Source organism: Echinops telfairi, unplaced genomic scaffold (assembly GCF_000313985.2).
Source record: "Echinops telfairi isolate 266 unplaced genomic scaffold, ASM31398v2 ScPeMD7_443;HRSCAF=831, whole genome shotgun sequence".
NCBI classification, from domain to species: Eukaryota; Metazoa; Chordata; class Mammalia; order Afrosoricida; family Tenrecidae; genus Echinops; species Echinops telfairi.
Genome location: NW_022104341.1, coordinates 34,510,685 through 34,532,328, shown reverse-complemented (window position 1 = coordinate 34,532,328; position 21,644 = coordinate 34,510,685). Strand labels below are relative to the sequence as shown.

The window sequence follows — 21,644 nt, the reverse complement described above, 5'->3', positions numbered from 1 at the left end:
AGTCAGATTGGACATGACGGCAGTGTCAGATGTTGCTGTTGTTGCTGTTTAAGAGTTAATAATCTTGAGCATTTCTTCACATGTTTGGCCACCTGAGTGCCTTTTATCTGTTCATGTCTTCTGCCAATTTTTAATTTTGATATATTTTTTAGATGTGCTGAAGTTTTCTAAAATTTTAGAGATTATCCCCAGGTCAGATATGAAATTTCACATTACCTGACTGCTGAACACATTACTGATATACTTCTAGTGATAACAAATGCTTAGGCCTGAAGCTGCATGTGATGGTTAAGGTTTTGTGTCACCTCTGTGGACCACAATTTGTAGTTAGTTATATAATGATTGAATTTACAGTTATGTGATGATGTAGCCATCCTCCATATTTGGATAATGCTGGTTCTTGTATAATGATGTGGTCTTTGGAATCTAACTATATCAATAATGAAGGCATAGGTATAGAATTTTTTTACTAAACTGGTTTCCATAATTTTTAATGCCACACAATATTCTGAAGGGTAAACTCAAGAAGACAAAAAAGATGCTAAAATAAATTTACTCAAAAATAATATATTTCAATTCTTATATTCTAGTCAGGGCAATTCCAACCCAGGAATGCTTCAACTATTTTAGGCTTTGGAAACATACTTTTCAAATCACTGGGTTCTTACCATGACACCTTTTTCCCCTTGGGGGCCCAGGGGTCCTGGACTTCCACGCTCTCCCTTTTAAAACAACAAAGGAAAAAGAGGAATATTGAAGTAAGTTGGTAGAGTTATACTTTATTTTAACTTACACAGAAAAATGGTCATTCAGAATCATACCTTGCACATAAATCTTAGCATAATTCCCAATTATTTTTTCATTTATAAAATGTTCATTTTACCCAAATATTGTATTTTAAAATATAATAAAAATTCTCTTAAGATGTTTTTCTTGGGATAAAAATCTAAAAGTCTTATTGAGATGAGAAAAGAACAGGAATTATGCATAAATAATTAAAACTTAACATTAACCATATATTATATGATACGCTTTTGTAAGGTGAAAATTCTAACAACTTCATAGGGACACAAAATATAAGAATATTGAAAGCATCAAAGTCTATTATAAAAATTAAAGATTTAATCTGTACAACTACTGAATAAAACTATTTCTATAATCTATCCAACACAGGTATCACAGAAATAATTTTGGAGATTTATGATAATCAAATCTGAATTAGCAAATTTAAATGATTCATATTAATAGTCTCTGGATTATTAAAATTGTAGTATAGAAGATTTGACCAAGAACACAAGCAACTAAATTAGAATGAAGGAAGATAACTATAAAATGATCTTTTTTTAATCTGAACTCTCAATTTTATTTGTATTCGATTGATACTGTGAATAAAATTCAATGAGTATAAGTATTTTCAATGTAACAAAGGAGAATGATGAAAAATGTAAACTTTTCTTAGATTCTGTCTTTAAGTAATTCTAAAGATGATGTTAACAGAGATGAAAAATTATTAGATGACAACAAAATTTTAACTGTATTGTACTTATTCTAAATCCAGAAGAAAATAAATCAAGAAAGATTTACAAGAACCTGGGGAGACTTGTGGAGAAATAATGGAGCTGACTCTTATGGTTTGGTTTGTGATAAATAAAGGGAAAGGACAATCTAAACTAAGAAAATCATAAGTCTGTGAAGAGGAACAAGTCCATTATATGTAAGGCAAGGGAGAGGAGGAAGATGTATATTAGAAGATTTATTAAATAAGCTGCTTGAGTTAAAATTCAGTCATCTCTTGACAGCAAAGTGGAAACGTCGTAGGGGTGGCAACACGGAGCCAATTATGCTTTACAGGAAGTTCCATCATCGTGACTCATCAAAGTTAGCATTCTAGAATCGGATGTAAGGTCAAGATAAGGAGAAAGGAGCAAACAGCACAAAACATATGGCTGAGGGTGGATTCAGGTGTGATACAACAGGGTCTATCTAAGGGGATAGCACTGAACTAACTAATTTAAAAGCCGAATGGTAAAAGTGGATCGGTTACCACTACCACTGCCATTGAACTGATTCTGGCTCATGGTGACTCTACAGGGCAAAGGGCAAAGCTGCTGCTGGGGATTTCTGTGACTGTCAATCTTTACATGAGCAGAAAACTTTGTCTTTCTCCTGACGGATCTCCTGACTTTTATTAGAATTTAAAATTCCCATGGGAACAACTGGGGTGTTGTTTAGTTCACTTCCAGTCTTGACTCTACTTAGCTCCAGTCATGCATCGCTGAAAGTCCAAGGTATGATCTATCAAACAGAACATTACATAATTTGGAGGTTGTGCATATACCATATGATAGTTGGGTCTTGCTTTTTGCTTTAAGCATCTAGAGCAAGCATCTTGTCTTTGTAGTGATCACCTAAATGTTGAGAGGGGTTCACTTTTGCGTTTGGTCCTCAGCCCCTATTCCCAGCAGTTCCCCCATGTCTGACAGAGGTACCTCTCATATTTTTGTTAGCTTTTCAGATTTCAGTGGAGCTCATCTTTAACAGCTTACAGAAATCTCTCTTTGTATTTGAGGGTTGTCATGGTTGTAGAGTGTGTCATGCCTAAATTGTGAACGATAGCATTATGTGATTTTCCACCTTTGTTCTGTTTAATAACCTTGCTTTTCATTTTCAAATCGATCATTCTCTTTTGACTATTGCTAACGCTGTCAAGAGCTCTGGTTTTGCTGCAGGAACCATGATGCATTTCACAGTAATATTTTCAAAAGAACATTAAACAGAGAGATAATGCTACAACATTCAAGATTGGACGTGTCTGCCTACATGACAAAGCAGACATTGTTACATGGCAAAACTTTTTAGATAGAAAATACAGTCCAGTATATACATATGCCGGTAACATATGCATCTATTTCAACTATCAAGACATATATTTCATAGGTGATACATAAACTGTACAATCCTGTGCTTGCCTATATAATGTACGTGAAAGATACAAGGTACATTTTTTAAAGATGTGTTTTGTACAGGAAGCTGTTACCTTTACTACCTACCGTTCTCTGATCTGGATTTCTGAATGCTATAATGACATCCTGGGACCACAGAACTGTACGCAGTTGAGCACTGCCCAAATGGAAATGATGAAGCACACGACTGTACTTTCAACCAGTAGCCACTTGTAGCAAGTGCCAGAGCACTGTGCTCACAGGTCATATTCAGCAAGTCAGGTTGCAGTCAAATGTCTAAACGTTATGCTTTACTACCCCTTTGACCAATATAATGTATCCAGTTAACTTGAAAAAAATCAAAATATGCTCTTACTGGTTCCAATAATGACTTTTTAGTTTTATAAAATATCCTAAATCTGGACCTCAACATGGAAAGTCACTCTTGAGGTAATGATTTCTAGGTAATATTTATCCAAACTATAATTTCCATCATGTTATCCAGATTTACTCTACTGGGTTCTAACTGGCAATAAAGAGATTGTTACTGAGATTTGGATCAGCAAAAGCGATAACTTACTCTTCTCCTTGAAAATGGTACCCTATGGGGAGTCTGATCTCATAAAGGAGATTTAAATAATATTTTCCAGCCATAAACCTAGATTGCCAGTTTCACTTTTGTCTCTTCAGATCACAACTTTGCAAACAAAAAGGTACTCTACCATTTAAAAACAGAAACATACAATCTATTAATGTAAACTAAATATATTTACAACATTCACTACAGGTAATCTGTTCAAAATTATACTTAATTTCTAATATAAATATAACACGAGGAAGCAACATCATGAAAATATGGCTGAGTAAGAAATTTCAGGTATCAATCCTATCTTCAAAAGAATCATTAAAGGGAAACGATCATAATAACCTTTTAAAATTCTGAACACTGGTCAGACAATTTAAGCAATCAGTTGATGAAGAGAGAGACTGCCGAGCCTCAGGAAGCGTGAACCAGCTACCATACCCCTGACTCCACTCAAGTGCAGCCTTGGGAATGGCAGATGGTGTTAGAGCAGCTGACTGGAGAGAGATGGTCAGTAAGAATGATGTCCTCTACAGGTTTGCCACTGTGTGTTTTGGTCAGTCTGACAGTGCCCCAAGATACAAGTGCAGAGGCTTGTTTTTATTTTGGCCCTCTCAGGCACCTTCCCAGTGGCATTTTATAAAAATTTAACAAGATTTCCTTTTTAATCCAAAAAATTTTAAGAAAATTCCTGTCAAGTCATAGACCATTCATAGAAATAACTGAATGGAAACTGTGTCCATAAACAATAAGGAATACAGATATCATAATTATAGTTTGGAAAAGTTACTGTGCAAATAGAGAATTAGCTGCAGCCCTCAGCAAGCAACATCATTTTGAAGGAGATGATCTTATTTCAAGAGTTACCACATTACAATACCCAAATGTCCATTTTTTATTTTAAGAAGTACAAGTATAGAAAGGAAGAAGAAAATATGGTTCACTCATAGAGTAAAACAGAACTTGACAGAAATTATTCATGGAAAAGCTGGGAAATGAGAAATAATTAGTCACAAATGTTGACACAATGTATGTTTACTAATGGAATACACAATGAAAGAGTGAAACGCAGCCAGGAGCAAGCTGTTTGAGCAATTAGGGAATGTCCGTAAAGAGAGAGAAACCGCACCAAAGAACTAAACAGAAATTCTGGAGAAGAAAAGTGCAATAGACAAAATAAAAACAAGCAACCAAAGCAAAATGATCATGAGAGAGAGAATCAGTGAACTTAGGTAGAAGACAATTGAAATGATCTCATCTCACAAGTAGAACAAAAAAGATCATGAAAGACAAATGGAACCGGAGAAAACTGTGGGACACTATTAAATGCAATGACACATGGATCCTGAATGTTGCAGAGAAGAAAAGGGAGATATATATATGTACATATATGTATGAATAGTGTGTATAATACACAACATACACACAAACATTACTGTTTAAATACTGCATATATTATATGTTTATTGTACTATTTACATGTATATGTAAATAATGACACTAGACTTCCCAAGTTCAATGAAAGACATGATGTTACACATCCAAAAAATGCAATAAAATCTAAACAGGACAAACTGGAGCTGCACACTGGGATGAATTCTAATCAAATTGTTGAAAGGCAAAGAAAAAGAGACTCTTCACAGCAGGAAGAGAGACTATGACTTGTCACACATAAAGATGCTTAATAAAATTTACATGTTTCTCATCAGAAACCATGGAAGCCCGAATACAATAAGATTACAAGCTTACAATTCTGAAAGAAATAAAAAGTGCCAACTAAGAATGTTCTAAGCTATTTCTGCCTAAGTTATTCTTAAGTCATGGAGAAATTGGGCATTCTCTGATAAACATAAAGTCAAATTGTCATGACTTTTGATTTGATAAGGTTTAAATATGGCATAAAAACAAAAGCAAGAAAAGAAAAAAAGACAAATTGAACTTCATGAAACTTAAAATAATTTTGTGCACCAAAGGATACTACTTTATAGTCAAGAGGATGGGAGAATTATTTGTAAAACAGGTAAATGCGTTTAATGTGCGGAATATATAAAGATTTCCTACACTCACCAACAAAAAGACAACCGAATCACAAACAAGGTAAAGGACTTCTGAACCGACATTTCTTCAAAGAAGAGAGACAAATGTGAGTAAGAACATGAAAAGATGTTCAACATTATTAGTCATGGGAGAAATGCAGATAAAACTCATAGTAAGACACCACTTTATACTCACTAGACTACCTAAAATAATAGTTTTTTAAAATGGAAAATAGAAGGCTGGCATGGATGTGGAGCCCTTGTCTATTCCTGTCTGGAATTCGGAATAATGTAACCACGGTGGAAAACAGTTTGATGGTTGCTCAAAACGTTCCACAAAGCGTTCCCATATGATTCAGCACTTTAGTCCTAAAAATATACCCAAAGAGATTAAAATAGGGACTCTACTGGACACTTGTATGTGAGTGCTTTTGTGAATGCTTATGCATGAGTCACAACAGTCTGAAGGTGAAAACAACCCAAGGTTCATCAGCAAATGAACGGATAAATAAAATAAGATATGTCAACCCAATGGAATATTATCCAGCCATAAAAGAGAATAAAGTTTCGATACAGCATTCGAGAATCTTAAAAACATTATCCTAAGTAAAATAGGCCAGAAACAAAAGGAAAAGTATGATTCTACTTATATAAACTATATGTAAGAGGCAAATTCAGAGATAGAAGCCGAAGCTCAAGGGTCTGGGGTGCGGGGCAGGCCGCGGAGGAGTAGGGAGTTATTGCTTAATGTGCATGGGGTTTCTGTCTAGGGGGATGAAATGGTAAAACGTTTTAGAAGTAGTGGTAATGATTATTCAAAACTGTGAATATAATTAATGTGACTGAATTAGACACTTAACAGTATTTGAAATGGAAATGTCTGTTATACATATTTTACCACAATAGAAAATGTCATCATAATACCTCTCCTTTGCGTTTAGTCTAGAGCCCTCATATGGAATAGAATAATAAATTACCTTTTCACCAGTGATTCCAGATATCCCAACTTCTCCAGGCAAGCCAACAGGTCCCTTTTAGGAAAAATATAGTAGAAAATACATATATATTTCATTACTAGTCTAGAATCCACATGTATACTTTGTTTTTTCCTAAGTAATCCTAAATATTATATTGGAATAAATTTATTGCTAATATAGGTGCCAGCTTACGATTTCACATTAGAATTTACCAAATCTTCATCAACAAATACACAAGAGGGCTTCAAAAATTCATGGGAAAAAATGGAATGGAAAGACAATGGAATTTTTCACAAACTTTTGTAAACCCCCTTATAAGAGTGCCTAACCTGTGATAGGCACTGTGCTAGGATGCACAGTTTCAAATCACAGAGGAATCTAAGCCTAGTCTCTGTCCTCCTGGTGCTTACAGTTTCGGGAACATTACAGAACATCTTGCAGTGTTCACAGACAGGTACTTAATTTGGACACATTCAAGAAATCATTTCTGTTACTTCCTTCTTTGAAAATACCTCATACACAAAATAATAGTTCATTTCTGTCCATTCATTTATTCAGACATTATGTGGTGCTTACTTTAGTAGCTGAGATTTCATTACTAAGAAATACAGCCTCTGTGAGGCCCAACGTCTTGTAACAGAGATAAAAACAACTAAATTTAAAATTAAGCGATTATTAATAGTGCTGAAAGTTCACAAAAGAAACAACTATGATGTTGTGATAGGAGATACAGGAGACAGACATTTCCTCTGAGAACGGAAGAATGAAAACCGGACAGTCATTCACATGATGAAGGAAGGAAGACCATACAGAATCAGACTGGGATCGTCCTCCCATGCGTGGGACTTGCAGATCTTTTGGTTAGCTTTCAAACCATTTGAGCATGATACCACTGGGGCTCCTAGAGCATTTTTAAAAAATATGTCTTAAGTATGTATGTATTTATAACAGTTTTATCGACATATCATTCACACACCATACAATTCCATGTTTTGAATATATTAGAGTTGTGCAACCATCACCACAATTGATTTTAGAACATTTTCTTCATGTTTGTACTCATTGTTATAAGCTTTCCATTTTCTCCCAATCTCCCCTGCCATAACCCTAAGAGAATGTTATTCTAGTTACGGCCACTGTACATTTACCTACCCTAGATTTCATATAAGAAAAATCATATTAAAAAACCCCCAACAACAGGAACAAAATAAAATGCAGAGAAACCTCAATCCAAAAGATATCATAAAGTAATAAAAACTAGAGCAAATTAAAAATGGGTCAAAAGGGAAAATAAATGATGAGATAATGAAATTTAATTTAACTATTACCTGCATTAATTCACTTTCTGATGCACTCTGTTTGAGGGCAAGACTATTCACATCCCTGGTCAATGGTCCAAGGGAATTCAATGGAGCCTTAATTCAAGTGAGACTCTGTGAATAGATTTTGGGCTTCCATAGCCTCCTGCATACAAGGCACTCAGAATTTCAGCTCAAATACAATTCCCTCCTCTGACTTAGGTTTTATTGTTTACAATCCTTGGATCACACAGGCCTTTTCTGTGTGGGTTTGGCTGGCACCTCAATTGGATTACTTGTTTTAAGATATGCTTTTGAGAAACCAGATGCTATTCTTTCTCATAGCTGGGCACCATCTACTTTCCTTACCCCACTTTGCTATAGCACCCATATCTTCAGTGATCCCTTCATGAGGACAAGTATTGAGGACTCTCAGAGTATTTTAAGTGTAAATAACCCATGACTAAATCCTGTCAGTCACACTGCTTCAGAGAGAACAAGATTTGTATTATCTACTTTCAGCTCTAGGAGTTGTTTATTATTCCTCCTTCAAGCATTATAGAAAGCAAAAGAATAAGACAGAACATGCTTAATAGAAAAGCATGCTTTTCCTGTCTCTAATCACATGGCGGTTATTTTCTGTTTTCTTTAAAGATGTGTGAAACGTTTTCTTTCTCACTAGCCATCAAGCAAAGACACTGTTTGTTGTTGTTAGGTGCTTCCTAGTTGGTTCTGACTCACAGTGACCCTAAGCATAACGTCCCTGGGTCATCATCTGAGTCCAGGGTTTCAGCCTCTGTGTCAATCCATCTTGTTGAGGGTCTTCTTCATTTTTTTAAACTGATCTTCTATTTTTTCAGGCATGATGTCTCCAGGGACTGGTCTACAGTAGGTGAGATGAAGTCTTGCCATTCTCCCTTCCCAAGAGAAGTCTAGATGTACTTCTAAGAGAGATTGTTTTTGTTCTTCTGGAAGTCCATGATAATCTCAATATTTTCCACCAATACCACAATCTGAAGACATCAATTTGTTGATCCTCCTTATTCATTCTTCTAGTTTTTGTATGCATATGAAGCCATTGAAGAGATCATGACTTGGACCGGGTGCATTTTAGTCATCCAAAGTGACATATTTGGTTTTTATAATAGAAGCCTTTGGAAAGAAAGTTACCCAAGGCAGCACACACTTGCTCTTTTGCCTGCTTCTTGCTTGGGCATTGATTATGCTTCCAAGTAAAAGGAAAACCTTGCTTAGATAGATTATGATAGATATAATGTTAGGTTGTATAGGGCACTAAAACCATTGACACAGATGTATAAGACAGAACTTTATATTAAGAAGTAATTTTTCCATCAAGAATTCATCACAGCCCTGTCCAACTTAATTCCATGGGTCTGATGATAACCAAAGCTCTCTTCAGACTCACAAAGTTGCAGGCTGATGGTGCAGAAAGGTCATGTGATATCACAGTCCAGTGTGTCAGAGTTTCATGGATCCACGGTCAGTGGGAACATAGCAAAGTTCCCAGGTTGGTTTCCAGGGTCAACGGCCTACGTATGGTCACCTCTGGAGGCAAAGATTCCAAGCAACTTGGGAGGGTAAAGGGCCAGCGAGCGAGAGAGGTTATCACTGTCTCTCTTATAAAAAGGCTACACCCTCAAGCAATTATTGCCAGACTATACCTGATGGACAGATTGGACTCCACTCCTACCTCCACACAAGTACCATCAAGCTCACATGAAATTTAAATATCCCATATACTATTATATAGAAGGTACAAAATCATAAATAAGTGACTTGTTGCATTGAATATAACTGAGTATCCCAGGCACGATTTTCTCCATATATCTATATTCACATCTATGTTCTGATCCATATCAGTTTTTATTTAAAGAGTGATAATGGTTACACAAATATTTATAAAGTACTGTGTGCCTCATTTAATCTTTATAATTATCACATGAGCTATTACCTCAGTTCACCTTTTATACATGCGGCAATAAGTTAAGTATCTTGATGAGGTCTCACCCACTGACTCCCTCCATCCCATTAAGTTGATTCTGACTCAAAGATGGTGAAACTTTTGGACAGAACAGAACTGCCCCTGTGGGTTTTTGAGACTGTAAATCTTTATAGGAATAACGAGCTTCTTGATGAGGTAGAAGAGTTTATACAGGATGAGTATCAGTGACTATTTAATATTTAAATGTGGCTAATCCAAGCTGACAGTTGCTATAAGTGTAAAATACACAGCAGAATTTGAAAAGTTAGCACAAAAAATCACAATTATAATAACCATTTCTACTTGTTGCTGTTGACAGGTGCCATTGCACGCAACAGAATGAAACACTGCCTGGCCCTGGCCATGCTCACATTGTTCTCCTGTTTGAGTCCATTGCAGCAGTGTCTGTGTCAGTCCGTTTTGTCCAGGTCTTCCTCGGTTTTGTTGCCCTAAACTTCACCAAGCATTATGTCCTTCTCTAGGGATTGGTGTCTCCTGATAGCATGTTCAAAGAAGATGAGATGAAGTCTCCCCATTGTAACTACCAAAGTGCATTCTGGCTGTACTTCTTCCACAACAGATAGATTTGTTGTTTTGGCAGTTCTTGGCACTTCCAATATTCCTCACTAGCAGCATCATTCAAATGCATCGATTCTTCTTCTGTCTTCATTATTCAATGTCCAACTTCCACATGGATATGAGGGAATGGAAAATACCATGGTGTGGGTCAAGTGCACCTTAATCCTAAAAATAACATCTTTGATCTTCAATACGCTAAAGAGGTTTTGTGAAGCAGACTTACGCAACACAGTGCATCCTTTGATCTCTTGAATGTTGTTTCCAAGAGGATTAACTGTGCAAGAGGAAATCCTTGACAATATCATTCTTTTCTCCATCTATCATGATGTTACCTATTAGTCCAGTAGTTCGAATTTTGGTTTATTTTTTACATTAACTTTTAATCCACATTGAAGACTGCAGTCCTTGATCTTCACCAGCAAATGGTTCAAGCCCTCAACATCATTTAACTAGGCTGTGTTATTTGTATATTGCAGGTTGTTAATAAGCCTTTCTCCAATGTTGGTGCCACATTCTTCTTCATAGAATCCAGCTTCTCTGATGATTTTTTCAGCATACAAACTGAATGAGTCTGGTGAAAGCATACTACTCTGATGCACACTCTTTCTGATTTGACACCACGCAGTCTTCCCTTAATCTAGTCACACACTGCCTGTTGATCCACGCACAGCTTCTGCATGCACACAATTAAGCGTTCTGGGATTCACATTCTTCTCAAAGCTGTCCATAATATTTCTTTTCATCCATACAGTCAAATGCCTTTTCACAATCATAACACATGCGTTAACAGCTTTCTGGTGTTCTCAGCTTTTAGCCAAGGTATAGCTGATATCAGTAATGATGTCTATGGGTCCACATCTTTTTCTGAAAGTGGCCTAAACCTCTAGCAGCTCCCCTGTCAATATACTGCTCCCATTGTTGGATGCTCTTCAGCAGAATTTTATTTACATGCAATAGAAATGATATTGTTCTATAATTTAAGCATTCTGTTGGCTCCCCTTTCTTTGGAAGGGGTACAATATGGATCTCTTTCAGTAAGTTGGCCAAGAAGCTGTCTTCTAAATTTCCTGGCATAGATGAGTGAGTGTTTCTAATACTTCATCTGTTGATATATTTCCATGGGTATTCCATCAATTCCAGAGCCTTGTTTTCAGCTAATGTTTTCATTTTATTTTGTTTTAAATGATAATAATTTGTATATACTGTGTTAAATAAAATACTACTATAATTAATTTCATTTGTTTCTTTTTACCTTTTTAAAAGGTAATGCTAAACAAAATTAAATTATATATATGGTTTCAAATTATATTTCTGTAGGACTGTGTTGATTTATAAGGGTAGATAGTATGTTAGTACTTACGTTTGATCAGAAATGAGAAAATAATTTAATCTGTGGTTGTTAAGTAAGAATGAATATTTTACTCTGAAGTAATCGGTAGTTAATAGTTAATTAGATATGAGCTTGACCAATGAAAGAGAACTTTCTTTTTTTAGATAATAAAATAGCAGTCTTTTTTTTTTTCTAGTCCTTCCCTCCTCCTCGCCACTTTGTCCCCTCCTAAATCAGCAGTCTTAAAAGAAACTAGTCTTGATCCAGGGAAAAAAGGGAAACAAAAGTGTGATAGGTAGGTTTATTGTGTCAATATGGCCAATCAACACATGTTGGATTAATTTAAGGGCAGAGAGATAAATGGCTCGGCGAGTGTCGCCCATCTTGTCTCTTGCTCTTTGATCATCGGACTAGTGTGCAGTTGTCTTGCTTGTTCTGTGCCTCCATTTGCAAGCTACACTACCTGTGGGACACCTAACCCATGGACTGTGTCACTGTAATTTGAGGTTCCTTCAACAACTACTTTGCCACATGATTGGAATATACTTTTCTTGAGCTTGGGACTGTCGGACCCTGTCATCTGGCTGACTGTTGGTGACCTACCTTGCCGTTTGTTGCCTGTTCCCGGATAGCCTGAATTGCTCTATAGAGGACTACCCAGCAGCCCTCAAGACTTGAAGGCTTGCCAGTGCTGTCTCATAGAAGTGAAGTTGCACTGAGCCATTTGTATTGCTTTATAGATGAATTAACTATTTATTTCTTATGTTATCTATCTAAATATATAAAATTATTAACGTCTTGGTTTTGTTTCTGTAGACAACCCTGTCTGACATAAAAACTACCGTGACATATGATTTAATTGAGTGAACAGAGTAGAGCCAATGTGGTTGTCCACACATTGACAATGTATGCTAGAAGACAATGTCACCAACACAGATATTCTTGCTTGGCCAAAACACCTTCTCAGCTGCTAAAATGGAGATTTTACATTACAAATTTCTCCATTACAATTGTATAGCTCAGATCCCCCATCTCATAGTAAATTTATTTTATTACATGTATTCAGGTGGTTGTTTAGTGTCAACACTTTGGATTGCAGGGCTGGGATCATGTGTCTTTCTTGCAGGTCTAGGTCTGGTGGTTACAAATCCCCTTAATTTCTGTTTATCTGGGAAAAATCCCAATTTCCCCCACACGTTTGAATGATAATTTTGCTGGGTAGATTATTTCTGGTTGATAGTTATTTTCTTTCAACGATTTGTATATGTGACCCCCTTGCCTCTTACCTGCATAGTCACTGGTGAGAAATCAGCATGTACTCATGCTCTATTTTAAGTGATGTTTCCCTTATCTCATGCTGCTCTCAAAAGTCTCTTTATCTCTGTACCTGGTAAATTCTATTATGATGTGTCTTGAGGTGTTTCTCTTAGGGTTTAACCTGTATGAATCTCATTCACCATCTTGGATGACAATCTCATCTTCCAGATTTGGGAATTTTCCATGATTATTTCTTCAAAAATATCTGTAGACCCTTTTCTCTCTCCTTTTTCTGGAATTCCCATTATGTGTATTATTTCTCTTCCTGTCCCACAGAGCCCTGACGCCCAGTTCATTTTTCCCACTCGGTCGTCAAACTCGGGAATCTGAGTCTCTGTCTTCTAGCTCACTGACTCTTCTTTCCGTGGCTGCCATTCTACTCTGTAATCTTCTAAGATGCTTTTGATTTCTCTTATTTTATTATTAAGCTTTGCTTTCTAGCTACTTTTTATTTAAGGCTTCTATTGTCTTACAATTTCCTTGTTTTCTTCTATTGTTTGCATTTTTAATTATTCTAAAAATGTTCCCACCTTTACCTGTATCACATCGAGAAAACCAACTAGTGTTTTGGGTGTCTTTGTTGAGACTTCATTGCAACAAGTGGCTGGAATACTAGGTTTATCATTCATTGATGAGTAAACAGAAAACACCCCCTGCCCTGAAGATTCACAAACTTCCATAGTTTTCACGATTTCTTCCAAATGGTTCTGTTAGTCTTTTTGCTCATAAGTGCTAAGACATGAGAATGTGTTCTGAGAGACAACCTCCTTCCTGGTACTGATGGCTGAGGCTCCAAACTGATAAGAACCTACTGATAACTTTCCTTGATCTGCTGTCCCCCATCCCCCCACCCCCAACCCCACCTGCTCCTGTATATGGAACAGATTTGGAGAAACTAGATGGCTGGATGACACTGGATTGCCTCTGGTTTGAAGCATCCCATCCACGTCTGCTACTACTCGAGGGATGTTGCTGCGGTTGCTGCTGGCCACACCGCTGGCACCAGGATGTTCATTCCAGCACTGGTCTCCAAAGCAGCATTGGCCTTGAAGGACGAATTCCCAAATGGCCATGGACACGGTTAGCTTGTAGAGCAATGTTCACTAATCAGCTGAGACAAATGCAGAGCTGAACGAGTGAAGGTGAACAGCCCCACTTCTGTGACCCATACGTTTTAATTACACCTCTCATGGAAGTATCAAAAAGTTGCAGTCAATCAAAAAGACTCAGCCTAAGTCCACCTGAATGAAGACCATTGAGAGAAATAGGATCTCATTGGACAACGGACAATTCAAAATCATAAAATCATGTCTACATCATGTATTTAATAAAACTTAACAGTTGGAGAGCACAGATTTAATTGTCTTCCTTGAATCACTAAAGGACCTCAAAAAGCCTAACTAGAATGTGTGTGTGTAAATGGCATGTAGGCCATCTCTGGTTATAAAAAGGAGAAGGAGAATCCATCTCCACATAAACTGAAGGCCAGCTGCCAGGAGGCACAGGTCAGACAAGCCTCCATCTTCCATCCTTCTCTTACTATAGTCTGATGCCAATGTTCCTCTCGCAGAGCTCTTACTTCTATCCCGGGTTCCATGATTAACTGCAATGGTCACAAAGACCCACAGATAAGGTAGTTAGGAATTTATTAGGGAAGTTAATAGGTCACCACAAACTAAGATCAGAGTATATAGTTGGGGGTGCACAGCAACATCTTTCCCCAGCCACGTCTCTCTGGGTTCTCAGCCTCTCAGTCATGTAGCCCCTTGGCCTGTGCCTCTGTCAGCCAAGAAGGCCACCACTGCTCTGTCTCAAAATCTCATGATCTCTGCTCCATTCCTCTGCTTTGTCTCATAGTTTCGTTGCCTTGGCCTCTGTCTGGTCTTGGTGTGCCATGACCTTTACCGCTTCCGCCCTTCAAGCAGGGCTCTTGAACATGCTCTGACAGTGGTTCTCCTTCCTTGATGGATCAAGCATTCTCTCTATTCCTCCTTCTGAGATGGCTCATTCTTGTAACCAAGGGAATGGTAACTAAAACAGTTTAGGTCTCTCTATTAATGTTTCACATATCACATTTGCATAGTCCCACCCAAGCATTTGATGGAAGTTACAGAGACATAGCTGGAAGAACCATATTAAGAATTTTCACTTCACCACAATGCCACTTGTGATCGAACCATGAACGTGGGGTATAATGTGAGGAACGGAGAAGTAATAAATGGGATGGGGTAACAACTGGCACACTCAGTTCGGAAAACCATGTGGCATATGGAGTGAAAATATATATTTAAAATGCAACCTCACGATTTTACCTCTGCACTAGGAGACATGTATATTGCAGTATTATTTAAGTACAAAAGTTGAATCACTGTAATTATCAATATCTAAAAAGATAATATGAGATTTGTTTCTACAACTCAAAAGCAGTCTAATGAATTAGAGCTACATGTAAAAATATGGATAAGTCTAGGATAAAATGTTGAATAAAAAAAAAAGCAAACGGTAGAAGGGTACATCATAACATTTTATGCAAAAATTTTACAAACACATAAAATATCAATTTAGTATGTTAATGGAATAACACATAGAAATGATATGTATAATGTTAGGATAAAGGCTTATGTCTATAATTTGGACTATTTCTGCAGTTTCAATCCATATTAATGGTTTAATATTTTTCTAGAGATTTATTATCATTTCCTTGATGACTTGTAGGAATTCTGTTATATTCTAAGTATCATTTCTTATTGATTTTAGATATTGTAAAATCCTTCTTTGTTCTATTATCTACTTGACTTTGTTACATACTTAATTCACCATAAATTCTTAATTCTGATGTAGTTAAATCTGTCAATTTTGCCTTCTTATTTGTATTTCTGACCTCTTCATAAAAACAACATGAATTCCTTTTTACAGGTGCTGACTTTTATACTTAGATCTTTAATCCATCTGGAATCGATCTCTTTTTAGAGCATGTAAGGTTTTTGTTGTTGTTGGGCACCATTGCGTCAGCTCTGACTCGTAGTGACCCATGCGCACCAGAAGGAACGCGGCACGGCCCTGCACCGTCCCCACGATCATTCCTATGCCTGAGCCCATTCACGCGGCAGCTGTGTCAATCCATCTGCCCAGTAGTAGAAAATAGGAAGCCATTTTTTTCCTTACAAGATGATACCGTTTTCAGAATTCTCTCTTTCTTTCTCTCTCAGTGTTTTTGCTGCTGTTGTTAGATGCCAGGCCCATTCTGACTCAGTGATCCTACAGACAAGAGAACAAAACGTTGCCCGGTCTTGCGCCATGCTCACAGTCAGTGCTGTGCTTGACCCATCGTAACAGCCACTGTGCTCAACTATCTCATTGGAGATCTTTCTGCACAATCCACACACTAGGAAAGGTGGAAACCAGTTATAGAAGGAAACTCAAGTATGTACCACTAAAACAAACAATAGACCACACTTTACTAAAGGCAGAAAACTTAGAAGAACTGGAAAAAAACCCGAGTTTGTCAAATGCTGGCTCTCACAGGTTTTACTGTATATATTTATTTTTCTCATTGATTCTTAATGCCATCTTTAAAATATATATCATTGCATACAGAAAAGGAGGCTTCGAAAATTCATGATACAATTCTGTTATTTTTAAATTCCATTTCCCCCCACTTTTTGAAGCCCCCTCATAGGAATATTTCTAAGCTTTTTATTGCACTCCATCATTTACTTATCTGTCCCCTGTTCTTTTCCACTTTGTTTTCCTAGTGTTTTAAAGCTTTCCCTTTAGAACTCACATTTGTATGAATGCCAGGGAATCATAACTAAATGTATATATATATATATTTACTCTTTAAATGGCTATTACTTTTAAATTTAAAACTATCCACAGACTTAGAAATCAATAGGTGAATTAGATGATTACATTTAGAATTGAGCCTACCACGTTTAATTAAATTTCAGATATCATTGATTTTAAAACACACTTTTATTTTTTCAGCCCCAAACAAAGAAAACAAAACAAAAGCACTGTCAAGTAACACTAATTCACCACTGATGGAAAGAAACATCTCAATTTTGAAAATATTAAAATTCTAGATAAATATGTAGCAGATTGCATCCAAAGTGGTCAGTGTTCCTTCCTATGGAAGGATTGCTCACCTCTGTTGTATTAACATCTGAGTTGGCCATAGGACTTGCAGTATCTTTCTCTGTGGGAGGGATATAACCTGCCATCCTACTTACACGAGGCTGCACTTCCATTTGCTGATAACAGTGGGTGTAGAAGTGACTTGTGCTACATTTTTTAACCAAGTTAGATAGTGGAATCAACTATTTGACAATTCTACAACTAATCTAGATAGCCTGGGATGAAGGTATGTGTAGGTATATAGATTGGAAAAGATATATAGTGCTACAATATTGAGGCCTTTGAATGCCAAATGAGAGGTGTGTGAATAGTGTTTTCAGGAAAACCTGTATTTGTAGAAGGGTCATTGTTGGCTTTGGTTAAAGGAGAAATGTAATGATATTGATACTCTAAGGATAGTGACTAATTAATGCTATTTAATAACTTAAACTCTTTGCCACTGAGTCTTTTCCAACTCATAGTGATCTTATAGGACAGGGTAGAACTGCCCCTGTGGGTTTCCAAGATTAAATTTTCACTGCAATAGAAAGATTTGCTTTCTCCCATGGAGCAGTTGGTGGTTTCATACTGCTGACCTTGCCGTTAGCAGCCCAACAAGTAACCCCTGCACCAGCAAGGCTCCCATCGTTAATAGTCCAGGTGAAATGCACTGACTCTTATGGGGATGATTGTATCACTATTCAAAGAAACAGCGAAGTCAGAGAAGAGCAAAAATCATGACTTCAGTTATGAGACGAGCTAGTCTTAGCTCTTAGGGCGGAAAGTCTATCTTGAAATATTAATTGGTAAGTACAGTGAAATATCAGTCATTGAAACTGTAAGAACACGATTGTAAACACAGTAATGCAAAGAGAAATAAAGATAAAATCTAAATGGAGAAATTCTGGAGTGAAGATATAGAAGAGAAAACAAAGGAAGACTCAGATAAGAGAAGGGAGTGAATAACGAAAGTTAAAAGAGGGAAAAGTTTCACGGAGACTTAAACCAGTGCCACATATATGGGAGAGGCTGGGCCGGATGAGGGTTGAGACACAATCAAGAAATCTGGCAAGTAGAATGCTGATGGTGACATCTAAGAATATTTCAGTGGTGGTGATGTCTTTGAACACAAGGTGTGTGGTGGATGGAATTGTGTCTTGATATGAGCAAGACAAACTTCACTTTGTTTTACTTTATTTATTTATTTAAACCTTTAAATGTTTTTGTTTTAAACTTTGTTTTGAATATGAGCAAGTGCAGTGGGAAACAAGTACAGGGTTAGGGATGCAGAGTCATGTGCCCACTGGTAGACCTGATCAAAACTACCGCAGAGGGCCATTGATGCAATGTGTGACTAAGCAAAGTTGTTTACCTCAATGGGTAAAAACCCTCCTGGTGGCAGATGAGCTTCAGAGCTTCTTGGATGAAGAGAGGACTCCACGCCACTGGGAGCTCTCCACCGGCAAGGTAAGCCATCTATGATGTGTGACTGTGTATGCCAAATATTAAGTTAGAATGCATACTGGTTATAAAGTGTGTTAGCCCTTCGATGAATAAATGCATGCATTCAGCATCGCAACATGTCTCAGGACTTAGTCCTTGCAGCGTGCTCGCGACCTGTCTCCTCAAAATACAGTTCCAAAGGGCAACGGGGAGGCCGTCTGTTTCTGTAAAAATTCAGATCTTGGACACACGACGGAGCAGCGCTGCGCACTACGTATCAGAATCTGGAATCAAATGGACTCTGGGACAGCGGGCAGCTGTGCCGGTCTCGGATGGGCTCTGTTTTGTTGACGAGAAGCCAAGCCACAGGAAGCTTTCTGAGGAGCTGAAGCTCAGAGGAGAAAACACATTCCTCTTCAGCTGACAAAGAAAACAAGCCTTTCCTTTGAGTCAGCAGACTGAATCCCGATTTCTAATTTCCTAAACTGTGAGAAAATAAGCCCCATTTCTTAAAGTCTCCCACTTGCGGTATTTGTGTTTCAGCAGCACTAGAAAATTAAGGATTTAGTACCAAGGAGTAGAGATATTGCGCTAACCAATACCTCAAGGTGGAATTGGTTTGGGAATTTGCTAATGAATTGAGACTGGAAGCGTTTTAAGGTAGTAAATAGCAAAAGTCTACATTGCATTGATGATACTGTTGGTAGCATTATGGATGTCAAAGGCAGTTTTGTTGAGGGCTCAGAAGGAAGTGAGGAGAGCTACAGAGAAACTCTGTCAACTCTCCGTGGTAGCTGCACATCTCCTGTCAACTTGAGGGTATTGTGAGTGAAGAGGGGGAGTTCAGCTTGTCAATCTGGTTGCGGCTTGATGACCTCATTTGAACCACTCTCTCTCTGCCTTTCCTTTCCTGCTGAGGAGCCTTGTGGAGATGCTTTTACCACCACTGGATCCACGGGAGTTTCCTGTGATCTTCCTGCATTCAGCATAATTGCATGTGCTGTGAGTCTGAAGAGGAATTGATGGGCTAATATCAAACTTATGGGCAAATATCCAACTTATGGACTTGATCTGGACGATGCTGGGATGTTTTATTGATGCATAATTGCTTCTTGATGTAAAGTTAGGTCTTACACATATATGACTGTCTCTGGATTTATTTCTCTAGTCAACCCGACTAACACACATAGGGAGCCAGCAACAAAATGCTGCTGAAAGCATCAGTGTTAAATGTGCTTCCGGTGAAGTGTTACAAGAAAATGATCAACGTGATGGGATAATGGTAGACAAAACCTTTTCTGAATTGTCTTCACATATTTGGTGAAAGGTAAATAAAGTTTGTTAAGTGACGGACTTAGATCTCTGACTGAGAAGATTTCTAAGAAGGAACTCAAAGGGTTTTGTGTGGTTTCTCCTTGCCTCTTATGATAAAATACAAGTGCAAAGCGCTGGACTTAAAATGAACGGTGCAAAAGTAACACTTAAAAATTTGGACAATTCTCTTGCAGAAACTGAGGACATGTATCCTAAAATTTTCACTATGGACGTGGCCACACAATCTTTTATTCAAGAGATGAAGCCTTTGGAAGCAAGCTTAGAAGCAGCCAGTTACCACCGGAGAAAGAAACCCAAGAGTTGAGACCTGGGCTGGGCCAACTGCTGGCCCCAGCCGCTTGCAGCTCTTCAGTGCTTACTTTCAGTGGTTCTGAAGTAATGCAGCATTCTTAAGGGACAGTGTTCAGGTCATAGTGATTTCCTTTGTTTGTGAAAACATAGCTCTGAAATCGTTTTTAAATTGTTTTGGGAAACAGGATCGACTCTTCTGTCTCAAAAGTTTGCTGACCCCTGGCTTATCCTGACAGGGAAAGAGAAGGCACACAGAGATAGAGGTGCTGGCTGAAGTTACCCACTTGGGGTATTTCTCATGGTAGCACTAGATGACTGACATTGTTTACCAAGGGTGAAGAAGAGTGGTGGGTGAGGAAAAGACAGAAAAACTTACAAATCAAGCAAGAATTCAAACTTTTTGAAGTTTGATATCACAAAAGGGGAGACACAGTCAACGCCTGGAAGATATAAATTACGCTATTCAGAACCAAACTTTTTTGCTGTCTCCCAAACCAAAGAAGGTCCAGCTACTGTAAGAACTTAGTCTTGTGAATATTCCCCAAACCAAACTCATTGCCACCAAGTCAATTCTGATGCACAGTGGCCCTAAAGGACAGACGGAACTGTCCTTGTGGCTTTCCAGGACTGTAAATCCCGAGGAATGGAAAGTCCTCGCCCTTCTTTCTTGGAGCCGCGGGGGTTTGGACTGCTCACCTTGCACCCCAATGCATAACCCCCTTCTTTGTTTCAGCAGGAATTCTTAAAAACAGGTTACGGCCGAAACCATCTTCAATGGCTGGGGCCCAGCACATTTGTACCACAGGGAAGATGCTGGCAGTTTTAAGCTGACCATCAGGGCTTTCTCCCGGTCAGCTCTCTATTACTAGATAGCTCCCTGCACTGGGAATGCTCTGGGAACTGAAAAGCTCACAGATGGTTGCCATGTGTGGGGAAATGATGTCTTATAACCTTTTCCTTCCTAGCAAATAAATATTTGCTGATGCCGTGACTTGTTTCTCATTTTCATCCATGAAATCTCAAGTGCCGCACATGCCATCTTAATAAAGCAATGCAAGCAGACAAAGGAACAAGTATTATTTTCCATTTTAAAGTTCTCAAAGTCAAATAACATGTATGTGGAAATTGCTGTAATTTATTGCCTTGGTTTTTAAAGTGTAGACTACTAGAATATCAACATGAATGACTTCTGTTTTTGCTTTCTTCTACTTCTTCATTTCGCATCAAATACTAAAATCTTAATATTACGTTGTTATTTGGAGTTTTTGACTGGTTCAAATGTTTAAGGCATTCAGCTGCTAAGTGAAAGGTTGGAGGTTTGAGTCCATTCACTGGTACTTCAGGAGGAAGGACTGGTTATCTACTTTCGAAAACGAGCCATTGAAAACTGTAGGT

The 21,644-nt window shown here is 37.8% G+C and overlaps 1 protein-coding gene across 1 annotated transcript in view; it reads right to left on the bottom strand.

Annotated features, from left to right (window-relative positions):
- COL24A1 (collagen type XXIV alpha 1 chain) overlaps nt 1-21,644 on the bottom strand; it is a 411,206-nt gene that overhangs the window by 178,705 nt on the left and 210,857 nt on the right. Inside the window, exons 23-24 of the mRNA XM_045292047.1 lie at nt 6,539-6,592; nt 669-722 (exon numbers count right to left, since the gene is read on the bottom strand). Of these exons, the coding sequence (XP_045147982.1) occupies nt 669-722; nt 6,539-6,592 (108 nt within the window). The remainder of the gene's footprint in view (nt 1-668; nt 723-6,538; nt 6,593-21,644) is intronic.